Source organism: Hyperolius riggenbachi, chromosome 8 (assembly GCF_040937935.1).
Source record: "Hyperolius riggenbachi isolate aHypRig1 chromosome 8, aHypRig1.pri, whole genome shotgun sequence".
In the NCBI taxonomy this organism is placed as follows: Eukaryota; Metazoa; Chordata; class Amphibia; order Anura; family Hyperoliidae; genus Hyperolius; species Hyperolius riggenbachi.
In genome coordinates, this window is record NC_090653.1 from 99,086,356 (window position 1) to 99,101,986 (window position 15,631).

The window sequence follows — 15,631 nt, forward strand, 5'->3', positions numbered from 1 at the left end:
CCGCGGCCACACAGAGCGATCAGATCGCCCCCCTTTTTTCCCCACTAGGGGGATGATGTGCAGGGGGGGTCTGATCGCTCCTACCTGCAGGCATGTTGCGGGGGGGGGCACCTCAAAGCCCCCCCCGCGGCGACATTCTCCCCCCTCCCTCTCCTACCTGCTCCCCCCGGAGATCTGGGCTGCACAGGACGCTATCCGTCCTGTGCAGCCAGTGACAGGCTGTCTTCTGTCACATGGCGGCGATCCCCGGCCGCTGATTGGCCGGGGATCGCCGATCTGCCTTACGGCGCTGCTGCGCAGCAGCGCCGTACAAATGTAAACAAAGCGGATTATTTCCGCTTGTGTTTACATCTAGCCTGCGAGCCGCCATCGGCGGCCCGCAGGCTATTCACGGAGCCCCCCGCCGTGATTTGACAAGAAGCAGCCGCTCGCGCGAGCGGCTGCTTCTTGATTAATTAAGCTGCAGCTGGCGACGCAGTACTGCGTCGCTGGTCCTGCAGCTGCCACTTTGCCGACGCACGGTATAAGCGTGCGGTCGGCAAGTGGTTAAGCAGGGAGTTGAAAGTGACAAAAAGATGCCAGGGGTTGGAAGCTTGTGCTCCGATGAGCTTGGTAAAGTATTCCTGCTTCACATGAGCAAGGGCAGTGTGGAACTGCAGCAGGTTAGTCTTGTACTGTAGGAAATCCTGTTTAAGTCTAGTTTTCCTCCATTTCCGCTCAGTGGCATGTGGCAGGTTGAGTATGTATAGTTCGCCAGGGCTGGGGGTTAGGGGGTCCGTTGCAGCGGAATATTGGTGGAGCAGCTTTCTCTAGGGCTGATGAGAGAGTTTGGCGATACTGAGCTGCAGCAAGATTAGGACAGGTTAGGGTAACATATACATCAGTATCCCTTTATAGTAAACTTCCAGGAACCCAGTCATTTATTTTACTAAATCAAAAGGTTACTATAACAGAAGTCTTCATACATTGTATACTTATACAGGCACATGGCTGGGACCTGGGCACCGAACTAACTATAGCCAGAGGGTTACCGTATCAGAGTTTACTGTAACAAGACTCTGCTGAAGTATGTAGTCCGAGGGCTCTACAATGTATACCACATTGCAGCAGCCATTTTGAAAATTAGCTTATACAATATCTAGAATATGTGTTAAGCAGGAAATGCAACAAAAAGGAAAGCACTGGCACTGTCATCTACCTTTGCTTGCGCAAACGCCACATTTTGATCCTAACATTTCCCATAGTTTTGTTTTTTCCCTGGACACAACTAACAGCGCCAAGGATTGGAAACGGCACCGCCAAAAGGTGGCCAAATGCTTTTCTGAATTCTTGCAGAAAATGCATTTTAACAAGACACTGGGCAGCTGCAGGCTGCTTGTATGAACCAGCAATTGAGGGCTGGTTCACACGGTCAAGGGATGGTTCACACAGACGCTTGTGAGACAACCATGGCGCTCGACGTGTAAGTGCTGTCAATTCAAATTAACAGGCCGAGCTTGGTACTGTTGCTTACCATTGTGCAAATGTTGCGTTGCAATCCCAATTTTTTCTGTAGTTCTGTTTTTTTCCTGGACACAGCATGCAACGTCCAGTATAGACAACCATGGTGCTACAGTGTTTCCCTGTGGGGGTCAATCAAAGTCGGAGGGAAAAAAAAAAACACAACCGATGGGCAGTATCACCAAAGGTAGCCAAACGCTTTTCTGCACGCTTACAGAAAATGAATTTGAACGAGACAAGGGGCGGCTTTCAGGCTTCTGGCACAGACACCCATATGAACCAGCCCCAGGTCTTTAATCGCTGCAAATCTGGTGCCTCTTTTCCATGCACACCAGCTTTCTAAAGCTGAGATACTGTACTGACCACTTAAGATGGTGGGAATTGAAAACAATAAGTAACCTCAAGACTTTGCATCACCATGCAGCACTTGGAACAGGTGTTCTCAGCTTGGCTAAGTAAATCTGTTGCCATTATGGAGAGGGAAGAGGTAAACATATACAAAACAAACTATAAGGAAGAAACTAAAAAAGGTACCCATACACTTATAGACTGCCACCTCATGTGGCCAAAAGGTCAATTCCTCTGTGATCTGGATTGATTCAGACAGGTATTGAATTCCTACTACACACACACACACACACACACTGAACAAAAATTTGCAATAAATTGAAACGTTTTCCTTGCACTGTTCAATGTACAGCAACACTATGGCCCCCCAAACAACATAAATCTTCCATCCGATTTAATTTTAGGTCACAAATTAAAAAGGAATAAGTCTGGAAATTATTAAGATCAGGCAAGAGTTTCTAAACTGCCAGTTTCCCATGACTAGCCTCAGTTGTTTGTGTCTGCATGGGCAGTCAACAGTGTTATCACTAAAGGTACCATAAATTAAACCTGTCCTCAGTAACATACATACACTGTAGTGCTGATCCTTTGGCTACCATGCTTTCTAAAAACACTCACCTGCAAGAGTGTTCTAACCATCCTGGTCTGCATTTTTATTCCAAGTGAGTATTTATAGTCTAAAGATCATTATATCGACCATTTCAGGATAAATACCATCACCCTCAGGCCCTGTTCACAGTGGTCAGTTGCGTTGCAGAATAAGTCTGCATGTCATTTCATTGCCACTACTAGTCTATGGGGATGTTCACAGTACTGAGCTGTAAGTGATTGCATTATTATAACGCTCTCCACATAAGCTTTGTATTAAAGTCTATGGCAAATCTCTATTGCAGTTCACACTCATAACATACTTTATGAACTGACCACTGTGAACCTAGCCTCAGGTCCGTTTCCCACTGACACGTTTCATTGTGTTACGTTATCCTTTTTTACCGCACGGCAACCCTATAGCAATAATAACCTATGGGGTATTTCATATCTACCACGGTGCAAAACGACAGAAGTATCAAATTTACCAGGTTGACAACAGCGCGTTATCGGCGACGACATACGGCAACCGGAAGTCATGTCATTGTCAATACACTTCTGTGCACTTTGTATTTCCAACACAGGAAGTGAACGTTAGAGAGGCTCACTTCCTGCTTGGCTTGCAGTCAGAAGTAAATCACCCAGCATTGCCACAGTAATCTCCGAAGGCTGTTTTTGATGTTACAGTGCAATGGCACGATCACACCTCAACAAATCCACCGATTTCTGGTGTGAAACCGGCCTCAATGTTTCTCTCATAACAGAGGTAAACTAATAATTAATTGTAGCTTTTGCCAAAATGGCCTCCAAAGGCCACATCCAACTATTTGGGAGCATGACTTTTATAACCTTCCCTGTTCAACACTTACCACATGCTGTCAAGTACTGAGTACCATCAAATCATCTAAGGCCCAGTGCACACCAAAACCGCTAGCAGATCCGCAATACGCTAGCGGTTTTGGGAGCTGATTTCAGAGCGATTCTAGGTATGTTTAGAGAGGTTTTCTAAACATACCTAGCGGTTTTGGGTGCGTTTTTGTGTAGCAGATTTCATATATTGTTACAGTAAAAGCTGTTACTGAACAGCTACTGTAACAAAAATGCCGGGCAAACCGCTCTGAACTAGCGTTTTTCCTATACTTTACATTGACGAAACGCTTCCGAAAACCGCAAACGCGCAGCAGGAGGCGCGTTTGCGGCTTGGCAAAAACCGCAAACCGCCGGTGTGCACCATCCCATTGCAATACATTAGACAAGCGTTTTTAGAGGCGGATGCGGCCGGCGGATCGCTCCAAAAACCGCTCGGTGTGCACTGGGCCTAACTCAGGGGTCCCAAAGCGTTTTGGGTAGAGGGCCAGGTCAACATACTTCAGACTGCTGGGGGGCCAGAGCATACATAAAATGATGTAGACGTATTTTGCGGGCCAGACAGTGAAGCATATCCAATTGGACAACAGTGTCACCTGATGTGGAATTTGATTTGAAACCAGCGAATTACTGCTTTCTGGCTCCATTCTATATGCAAACCACCAATATTTAAAGATGTAGCTGACCGCATCTATACATTTTATGTGTGTGGGGGGGGGGGGGAGCCGGTAAATAAGCCTCAGGGGGCCACATTCGGCCCGCGAGCCTTAGTTTGAGAACCACTGTTCACTGTTTAACTCTCTAGTAAGGCCACATCTGGAATATGGAATTCAGTTCTGGGCACCACATTACAAAAAAGATATTGCAGTTTTAGAGCAGGTGCAGAGACGAGCTACAAAATTGATACGTGGGATGGAAGGTCACGCTTACCAAGAAAGGTTAGATAAACTGGGTTTATTTAGTCTAGAGAAAAGACGCCTTAGAGGAGATCTAATTAACATGTATAAATACATCAGAGGGCAATATAATAGCTTGGCGGATGAGCTTTTTGTCCCTAGGCCTTCTCAAAGGACTAGAGGACATGATCTGCGCATGGAGGAAAAACATTTTAGCCATTTAATTAGGAAAGGGTTCTTTACAGTAAGAGTGATTAAGATGTGGAATGCATTGCCACAGGAAGTCGTTATGGCAAACTCTATACCTGCATTTAAAGGGGGCTTAGATGCTTTCCTTGCGTTGAAAGACATCCATGGCTACAATTACTAGGTTATGCCTAATGATGTTGATCCAGGGATTTTATCTGATTGCCATCTGGAGTCAGGAAGGAATTTTTCCCTTTTTGGGGCTAATTGGACCATGCCTTGTGGGGGTTTTTTCGCCTTCCTCTGGATCAACAGGGGTATGTGGGGGACGGGCTGGAGTTGTACTTTGTACTGGTTGAACTCGATGGACGTATGTCTTTTTTCAACCAAAATAACTGTAACTATGTAACTATTCCTAAGAAGACCATGAGAACATGGACAAGTTTCAGAGCAGAGCTATTCTCTGCCATGGTCTATCTAGTATTAAAAAATAACTGTACTTTTCACAGAGTGGGAACACAAGCCACAAGTTGTACACATCATATACATTAGGCAAGTACAGCCCTAAGGCATGATCTCCACCGCCTGTTCAGTTCATAATGAACCGTTTAGCCACATGGTTTAGCCAACTGGAATGACATGGTGAAATGGACACTAAAAGTAGTCTAGTCACTACTTCTTAAAAACTACTTACGAAAAGAGATGGGTCACTGGCTTGTTACAAATGCACAAAGACCTGTAATGATTAGACATATGTACTCTGTGTCTAAACAGGAAACCATAATCTAGCTAGCACAAGCTACTGATTTCTATTTTTTTCAGCATGGCATATCTGTACATCCATGGATGAACATGTGACTCAAACACGGATATCTGCCTACCCACAGCAGCAGTCTGGTTTCCAGACCACACTGAATTATGAGTTTAGTTTCCCTTAAACACATTTTATTTTTATCTTTAGAGTGTGATTTTCTCCACAACTCGGAGCCAACCTGATCTGAAGATTAAAGCATGCATTCATTCTTCTGCGAGGAACAGGGCACAATCAAGAGAAAGCAAAAATGGGTCATAACAAGGCCAGGGGAAAAAAACAATATGCATAGCCCCAGGCTGCTTCTCTTCATGGAAAAAAATCAGGTCATGGACAATCTATACACCAAAGACAGAAAAAAATCTTAGTGAAACACTGCAAATCATGAATGGGTGCAGAGAAAGAATAGGAAAAAAAATAGGAAGCAAAAAAACAAAAAAAAAAAAAAAAAAAAAACAGTCTATTACTGTGGTGTATCAACAGCAATTTAAGGGTTACAAAGCCCCACATGATCAGGCAGAGGTATGGTACTTGCTCCTCGCACAAAAACTGTGGTTCTTAAAGAGACACTGAAGCGAAAAAAAATGATGATATTATGATTTGTATGTGTAGTACAGCTAAGAAATAAAACATTAAGATCAGATACATCAGTCTAATTGTTTCCAGTACAGGAAGAGTTGAGAAACTCCAGTTGTTATCTCTATGAAAAAAAGCTATTAAGCTCTCCGACGTGGAGAGGGCTGTTATCTGACTTTTATTATCTCAACTAATTGAACTGTTTACTTTTCCTCTGCTAGAGGAGAGTTCATTACTTCACAGACTGCTCTGAAAGACTCATTTTGAATGCTGAGTGTTGTGTAATCTGCACATATTATAGAATGATGCAATGTAAGAAAAAAACACTATATACCTGAAACTAAAAATATGAGAATATTTTCTTTGCTGCTAATCTTCTAGTTATTATTCATAGTACACAACCAATTCATTATATCATATATATTTTTTTCGCTTCAGTGTCTCTTTAAATTCTAATAAGAAGCACACCAACCGCCAAGCTACCAGCATCATCCAGTCTCATACAGAAAGAAGTATTCTCAACATAATAAACTTGAAACACTAATATCTGTGTTACCTGGACATTAACACCATGAAAAACTAGACAACACTTGTTATTTACAGATATTTCCACAGAAAGGAGCACATTTTCAGTGAAGAAAATCAAAGAATAACTGCAGTACTGATTTTGAGGAGAAGGTGGTTTAACTGCACTTGTCGCTTGTCTATTTCACCAAAATGGTCACTTCCGGACCGATGTCAGGCAACCACTTCAGCTGCAACTAATTGTGGAAAAACACTACCAGCACATCCTGTGTTACCAGAAATGCATTCTAAATACCTGATCTACATATATATCACACCGCTTTTCTCCAGGGAAATGAATGGGATGATGTTTAAAAACATAGTTGAATAGAAATCAATATACACGAAACAAATTCATGTAAAAGTTAGATGATCAAGGCAAACTGAGGAGCCAGGAATTTGTTCTCAAATAATCATAGAAAGGATTACAAAATGAGATCCCTGTATTACATAGCTATGAAAGTCTTGGTATTTACTAAACTCATTTCTAAATGACTGCTACTTGTCATCCTTGCAGTTGGATGTAAACTAGTAACCCAGAGAAGCCTCGTTTAACAAGGTAGGCAGAATAAATTACAATTACAGGAACAAATCCGACGCGTTTGTGGCTGAGCCAGCAGGAAGTTAAAGAATCTAGAGAACTAGTTCTTTGGTTGGCACCAAAGGGGAAAATTAAGAGTCCCCCCCCCCAACAAAAACACTAAGACCAATTATTACATACACTGGCTACATGTCGAATCTCTAGAAATGCCAGTATCTGCCAAAATCACCCCCTGCCACTTTTTCATTACTACCATTGTCCACATGCATGCATCCAGTTTTGGAAGTAAGTGAGCAACATACTGAAGCTCATCTGAGCAACAGTTCTGGTACAGTACACTGCCACAGAAACCACTGAACCAGTCAAATATTATCTAGCTTGCGTCCAACATAAGAACGTCAAAACTTCATGTGTGAAAGGCATAGTTATTTATGGGTTATACATCTGCAATTAACCCTTCCAACCAACAAAGGCAGCATCTAAAGGGTTACAGGATGCATAATCTAAGCTTTGCCTGATGTTTGCCTACAGAGCTTTGATGTACATCTTAGCACAAAGGCAGAATCAAGGTGACAAAGAATCCTTTTCAATACTGTAGCATATAAAGAATCCTTTGTCCAAGGCATCCATGTTAACCCCGGATTTAAGACAGCAGCACCTGCATTCAGATCTTTCTGTTGCCATAACAAAGTCCTTGATTATTTGAAGAAATGGGAAGTATATTTAGTAAACCACACAACTAGGGGGAAAAAGTGGACTTAGGGAAGTGCTTGTCATTGGAATGCTATCAGTTAGACTATCTCCTTTTCTGACAGCATGGTCTTTAAATTCTTAAGACTGGAAGCTAGAGAAGCTATAGCACATGGAGGCCCATTTTAAGATACATATACAGGAATCTATCATTTTGGAGGTCAGTGGTTAAAAAAGCATTAAATAACCTTAAAGACCAATAAAATAAAGCCCAGTACTTTACTATTCTAAGTCACTTTTCACTAAAGTGCACAATAAGAACCAATTGTTTTAGTACAGTAATCAAGATAGAATATTAAACACAAATCAGTTAGTTGGAAAAACAGTTTAAAAATTAGCCAAGACATACAACTGTTCAATCGATACACTGGGTACACACAAGTACTGGAAACACGATATTAAAAAAGGTATCAAGTACATACATAAACATGCTAAGCATAGCACACGCTTAAATAAGGGGGGGAGGGGGTAGGAGAAAAAAGACCTTTTCACAACGTATAAATCATGAGTAACCATGATTTATGAAGGTTTATTGGCATGTTGTACAAACTGGACACGTCATTGGTCAAAACACTGGAAGGTATGGCTTGCCAAAAACCAGAATTAAAAATTCAGGATAATCATCCACCTTACACATACTGAAACACCAAAGGTAGTTGATTACGGAAACTTACAAATACCACTAAGATTAAGGCTGGACCTTTTTCCAATGTAGAATACCCAGTAAAAAGACAACAAATATTAGAATTGGAATTTGTTTTTATTCATGACCAAGATATAAAAATTTGTGCAGGTCTGATGGAAAAACGTAAAAGACGTGGAGATTGATCATAGGCTAGGTTGTCAGTTCACCGCATTTGCATTAACTTTCTCAGGCAAATTGTGCCAAAGCAACTTAGGCAGAGGGTATTCTTTTTGAAATGAAAGCCCACCTTAGGGTGCCTCGTGTCTCTCACTTACATGTATGCTGGAGATAGCAGCGATGACCTGGATGTTTTAAGCACAGGAACGGGGAATTTCCAGATAGCAGGAGAGCTGGTTTTCCATTTCAATGGCATGTTGTCACCACGGTACTACAATAACAGTAAACAGCGTTTCCATAACAGACTACCGACTAGGACTTCCATCCCACACACTACTGACATCGCAGGGGCTGCTGCTGCTGCTTCTGCTGCTCTGCACACAAGAAAATGATTGCCAATGCCCTCAAACCGATGCTTCCAATCTGTAAAATAGGGTTGCCAGGCATCGCTTTTTAAATCCTCCTGTCCCCTAAAGCGATATGATGAGTCTATCGTTCTACCTCAACAATAGTGCCACCTCGTTAGGGATGCGTTGACTGCAGTGGATTGTAGGGAGAGGGGAGAAAAAGAAGGAAAAAAAAAAAAAAAGAAGTAGTAAAATCTGCACTGCACAAAGCAGTCCAATGCAGCTAGATTTTCAACAGCTAAAAAGGATATGGATGCAAATAAAATCTTGCTTCTAACGGAACTCTGCTAAGGACACTGCAGCACTTTAATCAGGAACCTACCACGCTACCAGCTCGATTCCTATCCAGTACAGAGGGTGGGAGAAGTGGATTTGCATAAAATAAAACATACCTACTCAGAATACACTTGTCATCCTCTGAACAATCTTCGTTTGAGCTGCAACAATACAAATGGGATATAAATCTCAGCATAGCCTTGGGCCAGGGGCTTGCGAGTGATCAGTGGCTAAAATCAGCAGCCTGTCTTCCTCGGGAGCAAGCTCTGGTCAAACAATGCAAGAGTGCCATTATGAAGGGGGGGAAAGAGGAAGAAAAAAAAAACAACAAAACAAAAAGAACGGTCCTTTTAATCCTTCACTGGGATGGAAAATTGCAAAGACGAAGTGCTGCACATTTCAGCAGAACGTGCGGTGGCTGGTGCTGATGCCTCTCTCATTTCCCTAGTCTGTTGCCACATTCTGCAAAAGGAGGATCTCGCACGGCTAACATGCTGTGGATTCAGGGATATCTGTGTGTCTTCTGCAGTAGAGAAGCGTGCTCTTAATAGCAGTCCTTGTAGGGACGTTATCAACAATCTAATTCAATGCTCACCCCTCCCCCCCACCTGAACGGATCGCAAATTGCCTAAAGTACTGACAGGGAAGCCAGGCATGCAGGTGTCCATCTGGGGGCCACTCTGCAGCTCTATGCTCTGTTTACTGACCTCCAGAGGCTGCTGACTGACAGGAAGATTTCAGAGCAGCGAGAGCAGCAGATAAACCAGCAATCCAGCCAGCTCATTATAAAAAAGGGATGGTGTGCTCCAGCTAATCAGGAAACAAAAGAGCACCGGACCAGAAGAGGCACCATGCACTGTACAATGCACCATCACCGTGGGCTCCATGTCAACCACCCATGCAGAGATTGCTTTATATCAAATGCTAGTTATGTATTGGATTTCATTTTTAATCACTTAAAAGCTCAGCCTTCAATCTCTATCATTTTTGGATTAAAAAAAACAAAAACATTTCAAATCAAGTTTACAGAAGAATATCCCCAAATAGCTGCATATGCTCGGATTGTCACCACTGAAGATTTCACCTTTCTGGGTCATACGCTTCAAAACTTGGCAGGAGATGTCTATGAGTGGAGAGAACACTAGAAACTGCAGGTGCTCCAGAGGAGTTGGCAATACCGTGCATGCAGATATCGCAATACGATGACTAACTGGGCTGACTCATTACATAAGGAAGGAGCTAGCCAGCTGTTTTAATTGGATTTAGCAACAATGCCTCACAGATTAAGCCATCAAACCGTTTACATATATAAAAAAAAAAAAAGAAATGATGTTAAAAGCACAACAGCAATAATTCTGTTAAGTTCCTGGAACATAAATGCAAAGCGACAAAAAGAGGCCTTTCCTTCAAGGCTGCTCATACTGTTACACTCATAATAATGTGGGAGGATCATGTGGGAGGATCATCCACAAATAGTTCATCATTTCCTGAACTACAGGACCACTGTTGCCTGAGGCACTCACGTTACACTTCAGCATTGAGAGCGGCATCCTCCATATTGTCTGCCAATCAATCTTTGAGGGCACTAAGTGCCCCCTTCCTAACAGCTGCTTGTAGGGCGCTGACTCCAACCTCCAACTATTAGTAGGCCAGTCATTTGCGGATGCTGATCAGTTTCAAAAGCAGTTTTTGCAAGTTGGGCAGCCAACCACTGCTTGTCCTGTCAATTACCAAACACCGAACTAAAAACACTCAATGTGAAGAGGATGAGACACCTGATCGTACCTAATCATACACCTTTGTTAGCAACCGGGCATGAGATACAGAGGTTCCAGGAGAGGTGAAATGCAAAAAAGCCAGGCAGCCGTTTCACGGGAAACCCCGCTTCGGCAGTTATTCAGCCTCCAACCCGCAAAACAGTTGTCAGGCTTTTATCAACTTCACCCCTGCTGTAACCACTCTCTCATGTGGGCTTCTTACAAAAGTCTATACACACATACGGTGCCTCATTCTCTTCACATTATGCATTTGATGTCCTTTCTGAGAGCAGTGTTCTCCCCAGGCTCTTTTAGCCGGGTGCTCCACCCGGCTAGTTTTGATGACCACCCGGCTGTCATAGGCTCACCTCCTCCTATGTGGTAAGCAGAGTTGGTCATAGAAGCACAGGCCCTGCATTCTCTCATCTCGCCCCACCCGGCTACTATTTCATGCCACCCGGCTGGAAAACATTTCTGGGGAGAACACTGGAGAGCATGTACATAGTGCACATAAGATCAGCAGTTTCTGTTCCCTGCAAACATCTTGTGTCACAGATTTTCTACTTTACACTTAACTAAAAACAGTTGCATATGATGGGGCATTACTACCACGCAAAGCCATTAAAGTACTATAAAAGGTTTACAAAGTTACTGCCCTCATGCCACAGGAACCATAGTGCCTGGTACACAACCACGCAATTTCCAGTCAGACGAGTTGAATCTATTATTTCTGACAGGTCCGATCTTTCTGAACGTTTTTATGATTTTCTATAGAAGTGATTAGAAAATCAATCAGAAAAACGATCGGAAGTCAGATCAGACCTGTCGGAAATAATTGATTAGACCCATCTATGACGGGAAATTGCATGATATGTACCATGCATAAGACCTACCTCTGTGCAAGATATTAGATCCTAATCCTAACATTTGTATCGCACTTTTTTTCTGTTGGACTCAAAGCGCTCAGAGCTGCAGCCACTAAGGGTTCGCTCAAGGGGCCACCCTGCAGTGATAGGAAGTCTTGCCCCAGGACTTCTTACTAAATAGGTGCTGACCCTAGCCAGGATTCAAACTGGTCTCCCATGTCAAAGGCAGAGCCCTTAACCAGTACACATTTAGTCTTCAATGACATTCTATCAGCTATCATGTGAGCCTAGACAGTGCTACAGTCTACCTATTTGCCATTTCATTACTGCTCCAAAGGTAAATTTCATCCTCCTGCCTTTTTTACTCAAATGTTATTCAACTGCCAGTTACACGGTCAGAATTCAAGCATCAGTCTTAATCAGAGATATCCAGTCCTCGAAGGCTCCACGATTTTGGCACTAACTGATGGGACTGAGTCAGGACATTTTCAAAGTAGGCACGCTACTGCTGTACTTCCTCTCAATTCCCCAAAAACTAACGGCTGCTCCAATTGTCCCACTCGGGACCCAAAACTTTTGTGGTAGTGTTCTGTGGACTGATAAAACAAAATTAGAACTGTTTGGGCCCATTGATCAACGCTATGTTTGGAGGAGGAAGAACAAGGCCTATGAAGAAAAGAACACCTTGCCTACTGAGAAGTATGGCGGGGGATCAATCATGCTTTGGGCTGTTTTGCTTCTGCAGGTACAGGGAAGCTTTAGCATGTGCAAGGTACCATGAATTATCTTCAGTACCAGGAGATATTGGATGAAAATGTGATGCAGTGCATCACAAACCTGAGGCTTGGGAGACGTTGGACCTTCCACTAGAGCATGGTTGCAGATTAAAGGCTGGAAGATTTTTGAGTGGACATCACAGTCACCAGACTTAAATCCGATTGAGAACCTCTGGTGGGACCGAAAGAAAGCAGTTGCAGCGCGCAAGCCTAAGAATGTGACTGAACTGGAGGCTTTTGCCCATGAAGAATGGGCTAAGATACCTGTAGATCGCTGCAAGACACTTGTGTCAAGCTATGCTTCACGTTTAAAAGTTGCTAGAACTGGAAAAGGATGTTGTACTAAGAATGAATGTCACTTGGGGGTTGAATAAAACTGATGATGTGAGCACAGAAAAGACATGTGTGGTTATTTCATTATAAATGTTATGTTATATTTGTCTGACTTACAAGTGCCTCTTTTATTTAATTGTAAACAAGATGACTGAAATGATCAAAATCAATGTCAAACTGGCCAAAACACTCAATTTCAGTGGGGGTTGAATAATTTTGAACACAACTGTACAAGCTCCGATCAGTGCAGGAAGTGGATCCTATTGCTGTCCATCATCCATCTTCTCCTTTCCAAAGAACATTACATATTGCCTAGCAGGACACAATTCCCTGAAATGTTGCCCTAACAACTGATCTGAAATTAAGAGCAACAATACAGTAATTGTGCATGCAGGAAGCTTTAGATTTGAGACCACTTTTCTCTGGCAGTTTGTTAAAGTGAACCCAAGGTGAGAGGGATATGGAGGCTGCCATATTGGTTTCCTCTTAAATACCAGTAGCCTGGCAGCCCTGCTGATCTATTTGTCTGCAGTAGTGTTTGAATGACACCAGAAACAAGCATGCAGCTAATCTTCTCAGATCTGACAATATTGTCAGAAAAACCTGATCTGCATATGCATGTTCAGAGTCTATAACTAAAAGTATTAGAGGCATATAATCAGCTTAACAGGAAATTAATATGGCAGCCTCCATATGCCTCTTATTTCAGGTGTCCTTTAAGTGTGTTATCTCAATCAGACCCTTGCTTCTCATGTAGCTGAGCAGATTCACTACATCAACCAACACAGCTTCTAAAAGTGCCTTCTAATTCGCATGCACTGCATCAATGTACCTCAACAATATAGTATTAAAGCATGTCCCATTTATGAAACAAAATATTTACCAAGTTCCCCACTGTGTGCAACATCATCTCAAGAACCCTTTGACCCATGCAGTACATGTTACTAGTGTTCTGTATGAACACTTCCAAGCATTCCCTTGTGACTCAATGTGCCACGATGTACGTATTCAGGTCTATTTGATCAGGTTTATCATTCAAGCATTCTGTAATGAAAATGACAAGTTCACATACCCCCACAACCCAAGTGAAGTACCCCCTGGGGTTCCCCTACCACATGTTGAGAATCTAGGCAAGCAGTGGAATTGAGTTCCTCTAAAAGCTTTAACTACGGATGCTGTCTAAACAGAGGCTGATTATATAAGCATTAAATTTGTTAAAGGGTCCTTCAAGGTGAAGGAAGAGACGTTGAAAAATTCCTCCCAACCAAGTGTGTTGAATTTTAAATAGGCACGACTGAATTTTTAAACCCATGGCTATGTTCTGCTTATTCAGCGAGTGTTGTAAGCACTGGCATCCTAACATGCCCCACAAACGCTGTACTGAATGTTAGATTGCAGTCTGTAGAGAATGGTATTCCTAGTACAATATGAACAGGCTGAAATTGGATACTAGAGTTAAAGCAGGCAGGACAGCCATACTATCTCAGGAAAAAATACATATATAAGTAGATAAACACTTGTTTTACTAACATATGTATTGAACTATACACATTTTGATTTGAGTGTATTTTATATAGTTAATAAAGAGGAACCTATTTCAGGCACTTTCCCTCTTTATTGCCTCTGGCTGAAGCCAATCCTGCAGTAATTTTCTCCTTTACTCTTTTTTTCCCTCCTAGAAACTTCACTGTCATATCTAGCTTGCTTTGTAAACACGTGAGCACAGCATAGATCGTATTTCAGCAGAGTCTCCCTTCTAAGCCTTGTGTCACACTGAACTGCCCTCAGCCAATAAGTGAGGAGCAGGAATGTGGGAGGGGAAATAAGCTTCCTTCTCGTCGGCTATGTACCAAATAAAGCCAGGCTGACTGAGATAAGATTTATTGCAGCAGAAATATTTATGATTACACTGGAAGGCTTGCAATGCAGGGTCAGGATGTAGACTGCATAATAAAGAGCGCAGTGGGTAAATGGAATTCGCTTTATTTATGGCTGGCAACCTGGCGTTAAAGGAGACTTGACAAGAGGAATACACAGGCAGTCATCTATATTCCCTTTATGAAAATGGCACTTGCCTGGCTGTCATACTGATCTTTTGGCTTCAACAGTGTCTGAGAAGCACATCTGTATTTTGCAAGCAGCTATAGAGTTAGAAAGCTGATCCATATATAGTACTTGTGCTCAGTCAGCGATTGTGAAATTATTATAGGTTATATGCAAAGAATTAGCACAGTAGAGAAGTAAGCAATATTTGTCAATGGTTTCTGCTAAATAAACCCTTCATATTTCTTTTAGTACACATTTGCAACAAGTAAAGGAAGAGTCAATTATTCAAAAGTACATTTCACACTGCAGTGTCTTCAAAACAGAGTCTAAGCAGATATTGCTTCCTTTCTGTGGACTCACTTGGACTTGAACTATAAGGTCTCAGACAAAGTGAACCCGAGGCAATATGTGTAATGATGAGATAAACGTGTGTGTACAATACAAAACATAATAGCCAGGTCATTTTACTTAATTTCTAGGCATGGAAGTGACAGCTTCTGACTTGTGGGTGCCTTGTGGGCAAGCTAATAGAAAAAGCTGTATATCTCCAGCTAGAATCCAAAATCCTACAAAACAACAGCTATGACCCATTCCAGTCTGGCTTCAGGAAAAACCACAGCACTGAAACTCCCCTCATCCAAATATGCAACCACCTGCTCATGGCAAGAGACAGAGGAGAGTGCTCCATCCTCATACTGCTAGACCTTTCTGCAGCCTGTGACACAGTTGACCATGACATCT

At 42.5% G+C, this 15,631-nt stretch overlaps 1 protein-coding gene across 5 annotated transcripts in view; it reads right to left on the reverse strand.

The window, feature by feature from the left end:
- The window catches only part of LOC137529038 (kelch-like protein 13), a 192,014-nt gene that overhangs the window by 120,434 nt on the left and 55,949 nt on the right, over window positions 1–15,631 (reverse strand). Inside the window, exons 1-2 of one of the 5 annotated variants that reach the window (XM_068250922.1) lie at window positions 9,229–9,288; window positions 8,588–8,966 (exon numbers count right to left, since the gene is read on the reverse strand). The exons of 2 other annotated variants lie outside the window; for them this stretch is intronic. In XM_068250922.1, the coding sequence (XP_068107023.1) occupies window positions 8,588–8,685 (98 nt within the window). In that variant the 5' untranslated portion in view covers window positions 8,686–8,966; window positions 9,229–9,288. Of the gene's footprint in view, window positions 1–8,587; window positions 8,967–9,228; window positions 9,814–15,631 lie in introns of those variants that run through there. 2 more of the 5 variants (XM_068250923.1, XM_068250927.1) reach the window with 2 other exon arrangements.